General features: G+C 41.6%; 1 protein-coding gene across 1 annotated transcript in view; it reads left to right on the top strand.

Moving 5' to 3' along the window:
- Positions 1-1,128: 1,128 nt before the first annotated feature.
- Positions 1,129-12,071, top strand: part of WASL (WASP like actin nucleation promoting factor) — a 72,343-nt gene continuing 61,400 nt past the window's right edge. Inside the window, exon 1 of the mRNA XM_008534842.2 lies at positions 1,129-1,698. Coding sequence (XP_008533064.1) covers positions 1,582-1,698 — 117 coding nt within the window. The 5' untranslated portion in view covers positions 1,129-1,581. The remainder of the gene's footprint in view (positions 1,699-12,071) is intronic.

Genomic DNA, 12,071 nt, shown 5'->3' with positions numbered 1-12,071 from the left:
TAATTTCATTGAGGGGAGTTTTAATTTTAAATTTTTGTAATATTTTCAAAGTGCATCGATAATAGTTTATCAATCGGTTTAGTACTGAGAACCTATCAGTGATTTCTATTGGAAGCTATCAGAGATATTAAAATCAAATAGTATCGCCAAATTTTATTTGGCATAGAACGGATGTCTTAAGTTTAATATATGGTAACTTTTTTGTTTATTGAAACGGAATAATTAGCAAACATGGTGGTAAAGTTTATGCAATAAATGCTAATTTGTTTAAAGTGGAGAAACTTTACTCCATACTGCAAACTCCGTTTCACAACAGTTGTTTAGTATTCAATACACTGAACAAAGGGGGTTATTTCGGGTAACTGCCAATATTCTGAGGCATCCAAATTTAAAAAAAAAAGAATTCCTGAGATTTACTTCAAAGGATTAACGCACATAACGTATTCTCCCGTGTGACATGCCAAAATGGGCACATTCATTTTGGATAAAAAGTAAACAAGGGCTTTCGGGATTGAGAAAAAAGAAGACGAGAAAGGGAAAAAACCAGAATATTTTCCAATTCACAAGACAGAGCAAAAAAATGTGTTCAGGGCCCTTAGGAGCAAAGAGCTTGAACTTAAATGTTACAAATAGATTTACCCCACGTGACACCCCAGGCGGGAGGTAGGAATCTTTTCTAAGTGCGTTTGCTTTTTGTAACATCCATCACCAAGATCTCTCTTTCACAATACTGGGAGAGGCCTGTCTGTTCCTCCAAAACCACAGTTGAAGTTTGGACAAAGTTTGAGAAACCCCAAGCACCTGCGGCTCTAACCAAAACCGGCGAGGAGCCCGGCGCGCGCGTCACGTCTCCCCAGCTTTCCGTCTGCAGATTCCAGACGTTTTTGAAATGCGGTGTGAACATCCGGCTTCCGCGCCCCAGAAATAAGAGCCATTCTGGGGAGGGGGCCTGCGTGCGCACCGACGCTTCATAAAGGTGTACGTCTGCACCAGAGGCGACGAGCATCCTCTTCTCTCCAGGCAACTGCGGCCGGGCCCGAGCGCCCAAGGGACGAGTCCGGAGGCCGGGGCCGTCGGCCGGAACCACACCGTCGCGTCCCACCGCGCAGCCCGCGACCGGAAGGGGGCGGGGCCTCGGGCCGGCGCGGCGAGGCGACCGCGGCGGGCGGGGGGGTTCCTCCGGGGCCCGGCCCGCAGCCGCGCGCTTCCGGCGCGCTCCCCCGCGTCCTGCGTCCTGTGGTCTCGCCCGCCCCCGCTGCCATGTTGGATTGTGCGGCCGCCGCCGCCGCCGCCGAAGGAGGGTTGGAGGAGGAGTTGGGAGTTTAGCGCAGTCGCCGGAGTGCGAGGACAACGGCCATCGGGCTAGAGCCTAGCCGGGCGGGAGCGGGGAGTTTCCCTTTCTCTGCGCGGCCTGCCATCGGCTCCCCCTGCTCGTGGCCGCCCTCTCCCCGCGCCGGAGGAGCTGCGAGATGCTGCGCCTCTGACTGCCCTCCTCCCGCCCCTGTCACCGAGAGGGGGGACGAACGCTCGCCCCCTCGCCGGAGGAGACGGCCCTGGACTCCCAGCCCCGCCGGCGAAACCATGAGCTCCGGCCAGCAGCAGCCGCCGCCGCCGCGGAGGGTCACCAACGTGGGGTCCCTGCTGCTCACGCCGCAGGAGAACGAGTCTCTCTTCACCTTCCTCGGCAAGAAATGTGTGGTCAGTGGCCGAGCCCCGCGTCGCCGCCCCCGCCGTTCCCTCACGGGCGCGGGCCCGGGAAGTGGGAGCGGGGAAGGAGGCGGGAGCGGCGCGTCGCCGGGCTGGCTGCCGCCCAGGCCGTCCGCTGCCGCGGCGCTCTGGCCCCGCTCTCCGGGTGCGAGCCGTGCGTGCCGAGCTGCCCCGGAGCAGGGAAGTGTCACCTCCGCAGGCCTGTCCCCGAGTCCTGCCTGGCCGGGCCCGGGTCCGCGCCCTTGCAGCTGCTTCAAACTTTACTCTCAGGCCACAACGGGATCTTCTTGCCCGAGCTGCGTGATCTTAGGACCCGGGGCCTCGCTTCACCTCCTCCCTCTCGATCTGGGGCTACCTTCCTTCACAATGCCAGAGGTTTCAGGAGTGGGTCTGTCGGGAAGGAAGCCCAAATATGAATGAAGTGGACCCTAAGGTGGCTTTTAATCGTCCTTTAGGATCTCAGGAGGGCGTGAAGTCGAGTGCATCGGTTCAGAACGAGGGCAGGAAATGCTACCGCTCCCCATTGCAGAGCACAGGGTTTATTTCTCCAGCAGGCTCGCCCAGGCCTGGTTTCTACTCTCCTCCCCACCGATTTTTTTTTTTTTTTTTTTTTGCACTGGTGGGAGGTGCTGCTCTCCCCACGACGGTGCGCAGAGGAACCGCGATCTCTAGTAGTTCTTGGCCTTTTGGGGCCCGAGAATGGTTCTTAGGTTGGTGCTGGGCGGCCTGTTCCAACCCCAGATGGCCGGTTGGGAGCGAGCAGTTCTGTGGGAAGGGGAATGTGTGTTGTTGACGGAAGCATTCATTACATTGGCTGCTGGCACTTCTGGGGGTGGGGAGGTTCAGCTCGGCGGTGCAGGCCTTGTCAGGCTGCATCTCACTGCGGTGGCTGGGTTGAACTGTCGTTGATTTTCTTGAAACGCTGTTTGGGTTCCTTTCTGCCCTCTTTGCCTGTTAGCCCGTGCAGAGTATGTGCCATTAGAACCCAGGAAACACCTACGGAAATGTCAACAGCACAGTCCCTTTTACAACTTTTCTTAGTGGTGTTAAATATGTTAAACCAGACTACACCTGCTTGTTCAAGAAGTTCGGATTAGACTATTTCTGGAGGTTATCGGATTAATTGTTAACTTTGTAGGCGTCTACCCTTTGTATCCTGTGCCATCCATTTGGAGATCATTACATTCAATTCAGATGTGTTTCATATTTCAGAAAACAGACCTACAACTTTAAAGATAATCGAGCCTCCCCTCCCCCCTTTTTTAAACAAATGAGAAAACTGAGCCAGTGAGCCCTAAGTCACACAGCAATTTAGTAATGTAACCAGAACTAGAAAACCAGGACTCCCCATGCCTAGTTCTTTGTACTTTCCACTGCGGCACGTTGTTTTAGAAGGGTTTTTTTCTTGCTTGTTATTGACTTATTTCTAAAAGTGGTGTTGAAGGAATAATCACCTCTTTTATTCACCAAAAACTAATGTAATTAAAGTGTAAGATTTTTAAAGAAGCACTAATTTTTTCATATTTTCAATTTAGGATAATCTCCAGCACTTTGAATGCTACGTTATCTGCAAATGAAAAAAAATTAAAATTTTTGGTGGTTTATTACATTTGCTGTGTAATCTGTGTCAGAAATGAAGTAGTTCTATGTTTTACATACCAGACACAGTAACTTTAGGCAGAAAGGACATTGCATTTATACACAAGTATACTGACTAATTGCTCTGTGCTTACCTGTAATGTTTACTGGTTTCAAAAAATGACATGTGGGAGAATACTGTGATAGAGAAAGATAGTGCCACTTAGTGCTTAGCATAGGTGAATTGCCCAATAAGCCATCAGTATTCAGTGCTCAATTTCTTTATGTAATCTATTATTAATCAACTTTACCTTTTGTATTTCTGTCATTTAAAACCACACTGTTATAGTTACCTGCTCTTGTGGTTTGAAATTGTTGCAAAGATTAACTTTAATATTTGAAGTCTCCAGTTATTAGACGGTAAAGTAAGAATGATATTTTAATTTTTTGGAACAATCTTTTTTTTCCCTTTGCTGACTGTGCACTTTTTTGTAGTTTAAAACAATACTGAAATACATTGTCGCATTAAAAAAAACCCCAGCAATAAGGTTTACAGGTCAGATCAAATTTGTTAAGCAAGAAATGTGTTCAGAACCCTATCTAAGATTCCAGAAATGAGACAGGAGTAGTTATAGTCCCAGTTCTTGAGGAGTTTCATTCCTTCTTTCGCTCAGCAAATATGTATTGAGCAACGAAATGTTGAGGTCAAAATCAGGGTTGATGCCCACCTTCAGGGAGCTTGTTGTGTCTAAAAAGGAAAACAAATGTGTCAACTGATGAAGTCAGTACTTCAGAGTGATGTATAAGAGGCTGCATTCACAATGGAAAATGTCTTGGGTTTGTAGTCAGCAGACCAGGGTTCAAACTCATATGGTCACTTTGGAGAAGTTTCTTAAGCTCCCTGTCCTAGAATTGGTTTTCTCATCTCTAAAATAGGCATACTATTTCGTGGGGTGGGTGTGTGAATTAGAAGGACTGTATGTAAATATACGGATGCTATTATTATTATTATTTTTTTTAAAGATTTTATTTTTTCCTTTTTCTCCCCAAAGCCCCCCGGTACATAGTTGTGTATTCTTCGTTGTGGGTTCTTCTAGTTGTGGCATGTGGGACGCTGCCTCAGCGTGGTCTGATGAGCAGTGCCATGTCCGCACCCAGGATTCGAACTAACGAAACACTGGGCCGCCTGCAGCGGAGTGCGCGAGCTTAACCACTCGGCCACGGGGCCAGCCCCCGGATGCTATTATTTTTAAAAAGGTTTAGGGGATCAAAAGAGAGGATGAGTAAAAGGTTTTTGAATGGGTGATACCTGACTACTTAAGATTAGTAGGTACTCCCCAGGTTGATGAGAGGGATGAAACAGCTTGAAAAGTCAGGGGACTACTAATAGTATGTTATGGAGCAAGGAGGGTTTCTGCTTGGCTTCTGAAATTTAGGTATGCTTTGGAATCATTGTGGAGATTATTAGAAACGCATATGGCTAGACCAAATTCTGAGCTAATAATTCAAATTCAGTGGGTCTAAGGTGGAACTTGGGCATTTCTATTTTTAGCAAGCTTAACAGAAGACTGTATGGTATATCAGAGTTTGAGAACCACTGCTGGAGCCCATTGTTTTCTGATAGGTAATCCTGAAGCACATGGGAAATAACAGGTTTTCCTTCAATCTTTGGTCTGTATTTTGAGTTAAATTAAGTTAAAACAAGTTAGTACAGCATTTCTCTAACTCCTTATATATCAGTGTGCATTTCATAGATGTCAGAGAGAGATATAGTTGAGGAAGTATTGTGCTTATTAGTGGGGAACCACAGATCAGATTTGAGTTTTAGAAAGTTTGAAAAGAAGGCGGCACAATAGGAGGTGGATTGAGGATTGTGAGAGTGGAGACAAAGGAGATCAGATGGGTGTTTACAGTAGTCCATGTGAAATTTGATGAGGGCCTGAATTAAGGCAGTGCTGGGGGGAATTCAAGGACAGTTTACAAAGACTCTAGTAGGAGTTCATCCCCCTTTGAGATGAGGGGTGCGGGAAGGGAATGGACTAAAGGCAGTTATAACCACTAGTAGAAAAAATATGCAGAAACATACACCTCTCACTAGGTGGAAATATGCCCAGATGTTAATGATTCTCTAGGTTGGTGATTGGTTTCATGGAGGAAGTGAATCTTCAGTAAATCTGTTGTTTTGCCACAGGTTTTTTTTCTTTTGAGGGAGATTAGACCCAAGCTAACATCTGCCGCCAATCCTCTTCTTTTTGCTGAGGAAGATTGGCCCTGAGCTAACATCCGTGCCCATCCTCCTCTACTTTATATATGGAATGCCTGTCAAAGCATACCTTGATAAGCGGTTGCATGGATCCACACCCGGAATCCGAACCAGGAAACCACAGGCCGCCGAAGCAGAGCACCTGAATTTAACAGCTATGCCCTCCGGCTGGCTCCTTGCCACAGTTTTTAAGGATAGATTTTGTGAAAGTTGAGGTTTCATTTAAAGTTATATGTAATATATTATAAATGTATGTTCTATACTTTTGCATAAGGTAAATAATTCTGATGCAGTAGTTCTGATGTAGTATTTTCTTAGAACAGTTAAGGGTTAAAAACAAGATTATCAGGTCTTGTTTTGTAGTTCCATTGCTTTTCGTGTAGTGTGATTTAACTTATTTTCCATAAGAAGTATGTGCCATCTTGCCAAGTAGAATTTAATATATGTAGTCCTGAATAAGTAAGAAATTAAGGGTTGGGAAAAGTAAAGATTTATACTACGCCTCTACAGCTATCTCTGGTCCAAATGGATTGGGGTTAGTAATGTGGTTGACCTTTCCCTGCCACTCTCACCTGGTTTGCTTCAAGATTTAGTGATACTTAAGAAGCCATTTTTATTAACCAACTTTAATCTTTGTTTCCTTTAATTCCTTAGCACTTTTTTAACTTTCCTAAATTATTTAGTTTTCTTGTTTGTTTTCTTACCTTGCATATAATTCTGGAAAAGTAGACTTTATGCCTGCGTAGTCTTCGGGTAGTCTTCTGTATACGTCTTGTAACATCTAGCATACAGATACTGAATACTTACTGATTGAGTAATTATAATTGCTAACTTGTTTCTTACTTAGGAGCTCATTCAGCATTTCTCATTGCTTCATCAGGTTGTTAAAACCTTCAGTTTCTAATGCAGATGGTATCTGGACTTAGGAGAACAAAGTGGTTTAATTCTGTTGCTGAACCTTTACAGTATAGGTGGTAGAAGTAGCTATCCAACAGTTACTTTGTTTCTGTTCTAAATTCTTAAATAGGTTTAGAGAGAGAGGTGTCTGGAGGAATCCTTGTCTTTTTTTTTCCCCCCCAAGATTTTATTTTTTCCTTTTTCTCCCCAAAGACCCCCGGTACATAGTTGTATATTCTTCTAGTTGTGGCCTGTGGGACGCTGCCTCAGTGTGGTTTGATGAGCAGTGCTGTGTCCATGCCCAGGATTCGAACCAAGGAAACACTGGGCCGCCTGCAGCGGAGCCAAGCACGCGAACTTAACCACTCGGCCATGGGGCCAGCCCCAGGGATCCTTGTCTTGATGAAGGCCTGAATTAAGGTAGTACTAGTGGGAAGTTAGGGCTGAAAATGTATTTCACCTTGAGTAATGTGGAAGGAGAAAAAAGGTTAAAATTCATGGGATTTGGAATATGCAGAGATGAGAAGGCAACCTTGTCTAGTATAGAGGAAAAAGGTGAGTACAAAACTGTGTGTCATATAGAGTGGATTGTAAACACAGGAGGAGATTTAGAAAAATCCAGCAGATCTGGGTTATAAATCCTGTTTCTTGTTATTCTTAGCTCTGTAATATAGGCAGATTTCTTAACCAGTATGAGCCTTCATGTCTAGATTTGTAAAATGGACGTGGTTAAGAATAATGCAGTGTTGTATATAAAGCACTTAGACTGCCTGACACTTAATAAAAGCGTTCAGGAGTTTGGAGAAGCATGTGAAAGAATGTTGTCATTAATTCACTACTTGGTCTCGATTTCCTGTTGCTGGCAGGGAGGTTTAAAGTAAAATTTTGAACTCTATATTGTATTTCTTTTGACTTGGGTAAATTCTTAGTAGTTTTGTTTAAAGTCAGTTAATTATGGAATATGCAAATTAAAAGTTAAGAGTTAAGCAGCAGCTGGAAGTCTCTCTGGGGAGTTTCTGGGCAGCCTTAGCCCCCCTGGCTGCTGACTGAAGAGGAAAAAAGGGATACTGGAATAAGAGTTAGGAGTCCCTGGGTTTTAGTCCATGCTGTGCCACTAATTAACAGTGAATGTGCAGAAGAATCTCTGCCTTCCTGAATCTCACTTTCCTAATCTGAAAATGAGGGATTAGACAAGATAATCACCATGGTCCTTCTTTCCTTTAACATCCTATCGCTCTAAATATTATAGATGCCAGGAACTCTGTAGCAGTGAAAGAACAGCATTTCTGCTAACCCTAGCGTATTTTGTTTTTTGTGTGTTTTGTGCAGTAGAGACAAAGACAGTATATATCTAAGTGAAAGGTAGGGAATCTCAAATGAGTTCATTGCAAATGCCCATTCCTAACTCACCTTTTTCTAAGCATCACAACTTAATAGGCATTTCACTTTAAAAAGACCAGAATGAACAGAATTAAAAGGCATTAGTAATAGAATTACCAGCTCCTAACTAATTTTGAGTTACTATTATTAATTATTCCTTGTAATTACCAGGAATTTTTGACTTATTCTGAGTATGGTGCCTTTTAATTAAGATGGTATATTTTTAAGAGTTTCTCTTTTAACCAATTCCATCTAGAACCTTATTTCTTACATGAAATTGTATTAGTGATATGGTAGTTTGGTGTTACATTTTATTGCTTATTATTTAAGGTAAAAAAAGGTTTTTCATGTTTTTAGTTTGTGTTAGACTCAATAGTTATAGTGAACTGACTTGGTTACTTTAGAGACTCATTTCAAGTTGAGGTTTGAAAGAGTGGAGCTTCATTATAAGTTATTTTGTCTAAGAATCATAGCTTTGATCCAATACATAAGAACTCAGCGTTATTAATAGAGTTCACTTTCACTATAAAGGTTCTGGAAGCAACACAAGTTCATACATTCTTGTCCACAGTAATATGATATATATTATTAACTGCAAGTATAATTCTTACTGGTATACGACAGAGCAATCTAGTTTGTTTGAGTATAGTCGTCCCTTGGTATCTCTGGGTGATTGGTTCCAGGACCCCCTTGGATACTAAACTCCTCAGATCCTCAAGTCCATTATATAAGATGGCATAGTATTTGCATGTAACTTAGATATATCCTCCCACGTATACTTCCTCCTACATGTACGTATACTTTAAATCATCTCTAGATTACCTCTAATACCAAATACAATGTAAAAGCTGTGTAATTAGTTGCTATACTGTATTGTTTAGGGAATAATGAGTAGAAAAAAAAGTCTGTACATTGTCAGTACAGGTCCAGCCATCATAGCCCTTTGGATCCATCGTTGGTTCAATCTGTGGTTGGGGAAGCTGAAGATACTGGGACCCGTAGATATGGAGGACCGACTGTATTAAGTATTGTTTAGTGATTAGTAGAAGATGTTTGGCATATGTAGGTGTATTAATAAATGTAATGTAACAAAAATACTGTTTTTATTTATTTTATCTATATCAGGATTCTTGTAAGTAAAGGATTACACTGCTGTAAGATCAATATGAGAGAGTGAAATTAATTAGAAAGCAATTTCACTTTGGAGTTCATATGTTGTAGAGGAATTGTGACTCTTTTTAAAGAGATTAAATAATTGGGTGTAGAGTAATGTTGAAGAGGCAAAACTAGAAAAGCCCCGTTTAGAAAACAGAATCAAATGAAAGATTTGTAGTAACTTCATATTTCAACTTCTGTATCTGTTAATTTACTTTAATTGTTCTTCAGTATACTTAGCCCTTTGGTTCCTTTGCTGTAGTGATTTTTTTTGACTTAATTTTAATTTTACCTGAAGATTTTCTATAGAAATGTGTCTCTGTAAAAGGAGTACTCAATAAAGACCAGATAAATTGAAACGAGAGGGAAATATGGGAGACATTCAGAAATATAAAATGAGGTTAAAAATGGCATGAGGAGATCGAAATTATCATGAGCCAAATATACAGCAACTTTAGAACAATGAAATTTTTTTGTTTCATTTTCAAGTTAAACTTTTATAGTAGATTTAGAGAAGCTAAAACTATTTAGTATTTTTAAGTGTTAAAATAGAGGTGAAGTTGTTTATCATACCTTTGGTTCCAAAATAATTTGTTTTTGCTGGGGAAGATTTACCCTGACCTAACATCTGTTGCCAATCGTCCTCTGTTTTTTTTTTTTTTTTTTGCTTTGCTTGTGGAAGATTAGCCCTCAGCTAACATCTGTACCAGTCTTCCTCTGTTTTGTATTAAGGTTGCTGCCACAGCATGGCTGACAAATGGTGTAGGTCTGCCCCTGGGACCTGAACCCATGAAGCTGGGCTGCTAAAGTGGAGCGTGCTGAACTTAACCATTAAGCCTTGGGGCTAGCCCCTCAAAATAAAAATTAAGTGAAATACTCCCTCTAATATGGGGAATGCTTTTGTTGCTGTAAAAATACCACAGGATACTTAAATACCTAGGAAATTTCATAATAGTAAAGGAGCCAGTTGATTTGTATACGATGCATAAAGCTGGTCAGAAACCCAAATGATTTCCTTGTTTTTATTGAAATATCATCATGATCAAGTAGTAAGGACTTAGTACATGACACCCTCCCAGTATCTTGGAATACATGGAAGGAGTAAGGAAGATCTAGTCCTTACTCCTCAGTTGTTTACTAAATCACTGAGGAAGATGAAAACCATGCACAAAAAGATATGTTTTATAAACCAGACTATAATAAAGATTTGAATAATAGAGAGGGGAGATAGATGTATCATTGTGGGGTTTGATGCATCATTGTGGGCCTTGGACATGACCTTAAATGGTCTATAGAATTTATGTTAGGAACAAGGAAGCAGCTCAGTTCAAGAATAGGGAAATGTGAGAGCAAGTTTGGGCTAGAAAATTTGCATGGAATGTTTGGAAATATTAAATAGATTGGCTTGGCTAGAATTGAGAATGGTATTTGCTTCAGGTGATAGTGAAACGATAAGTTGAAGGGTAAATTGAGGGCAGATTTTTGGAAGACCTTGAACCTCAGACTTAGAGTTTGAATGTTAGTCCCTAAGCAGTTAGGGAGCCAGGAAGATTTTTGATTCAAGAAGTGTCGAGATAGGAAGGATCTAGAGATGGGGAAAACTGGAAATTATTATTCATAATGCAAATAATTGAGTAATGCTTTAAAGTTTACTAGACACTTTCTTATTCTTAATCTCAGCAGACCTGACCTGGCTAAGGAACCTGAATTATAGCAGCATCTGGAACAAAAAAAAAAAGGATTATGAGGGATAGTAAACCCTTGGTCTTTGTGCTCATGGCAGACACCACCTATCACTCAGCATTTTTTCCTCCTGTGTCCAGAAGTGATCTCTAAATACTAAGCATATCCCTACAGGCATCCACTACCAATCAGTCAAACTTACAGTAGGTGAAATCTAGTTGCCATTCCAGGCTGTATTCTGAAAGCATTGTGAAGAAAAAATGTGCAGTATTTAGTTGGCTGTGTGAATTCCAGATGACAGCAGAAGCTCCTAATGAAAATGGCTAAGTAGTAGAAATTGTAGGACTCTAGCCCTTGGAACCTTTGCAGAGTGTTGATTATTGAGGCCTTAGGAGTGGAATTAGATCTATGGAGGCGTCACTGCAGGACAAGATTACAGAGTGAAGGGGCATAGCCCGTGTTTGACTTGGCCAGTATTTCAGAAGGATGGATTTCAGTGAGGAGTTGAAGGAGGAGAAAGATGGTCTCTTTAATTTACCAGAAAAAGGGTATTATACATGTTGTTCTGCAACTTAACTTTTTCACTTGCGTTAATGTATCTTTCGTATCTTTCCACATCCATTTATATCTATTGCATACTTTTTATTACCACATCCTGTATTTTATGAGTTTCTCGTAACTTATTAACCTCTGTTGATGAGTGCATTAGTGTCCCAGGGCTGCCGTAATGAACTGAGTGGCTTAAACAAATTTATTCTTTCACACTTTTGGAGGGTAGAAGTCTGAAATCCAAATGTCCAGCAGGGTTGGTTCCTTCTGGAGTCCCATGCCTCTCCTGGCTTCTGGCATTTGCTGGTAATCCTTAATGTTTCTTGGTTTGTAGATTTATGACTCTAATCTCTACCTATGTAATCACATGGTGTTCTGCACTCGTCTTTCTCCTCTTCTTCTGAGGACACCAGTCATTGGATTAGTGTCAGCTCTGATGACCTCATCTTACTTGGTTACTTCTGCAAAGACCCTCTTTCCAAGTAAGGTCCCATTCAGAGATACGGAGGTTAGGACTTCACCGTATCTTTTAGGAGGAGACAGTTCAACCCGTTATAGTGGGTATTTGTACTTTCTAGGTTTTTGCCTTTAGAAATGGTGCTATAATGAACATTCAGATACATATTTCTATGTATCCTTTCCAAGTATTTTTATAGAATAAATTGTAAGAAATGAAGTCAGAAGGCATGAGCATTAAAATATTAGTAGATACTGCTGAATTGTCGTCCAAAACAGTTTTTATCAAACTCTGTGTATTCTCATCAATACTAGGATTTAAAAATGTTTTTCTCTTTGACAGTTTCACTGATCCAAAAAGATCTCATTGTTTCTAGTTTTGAGTGAAGTTAAACATCTTTTC

Source organism: Equus przewalskii, chromosome 4, assembly GCF_037783145.1.
Source record: "Equus przewalskii isolate Varuska chromosome 4, EquPr2, whole genome shotgun sequence".
Classification (NCBI taxonomy): Eukaryota; Metazoa; Chordata; class Mammalia; order Perissodactyla; family Equidae; genus Equus; species Equus przewalskii.
This window is presented reverse-complemented; position numbering and strand designations above follow the sequence as displayed.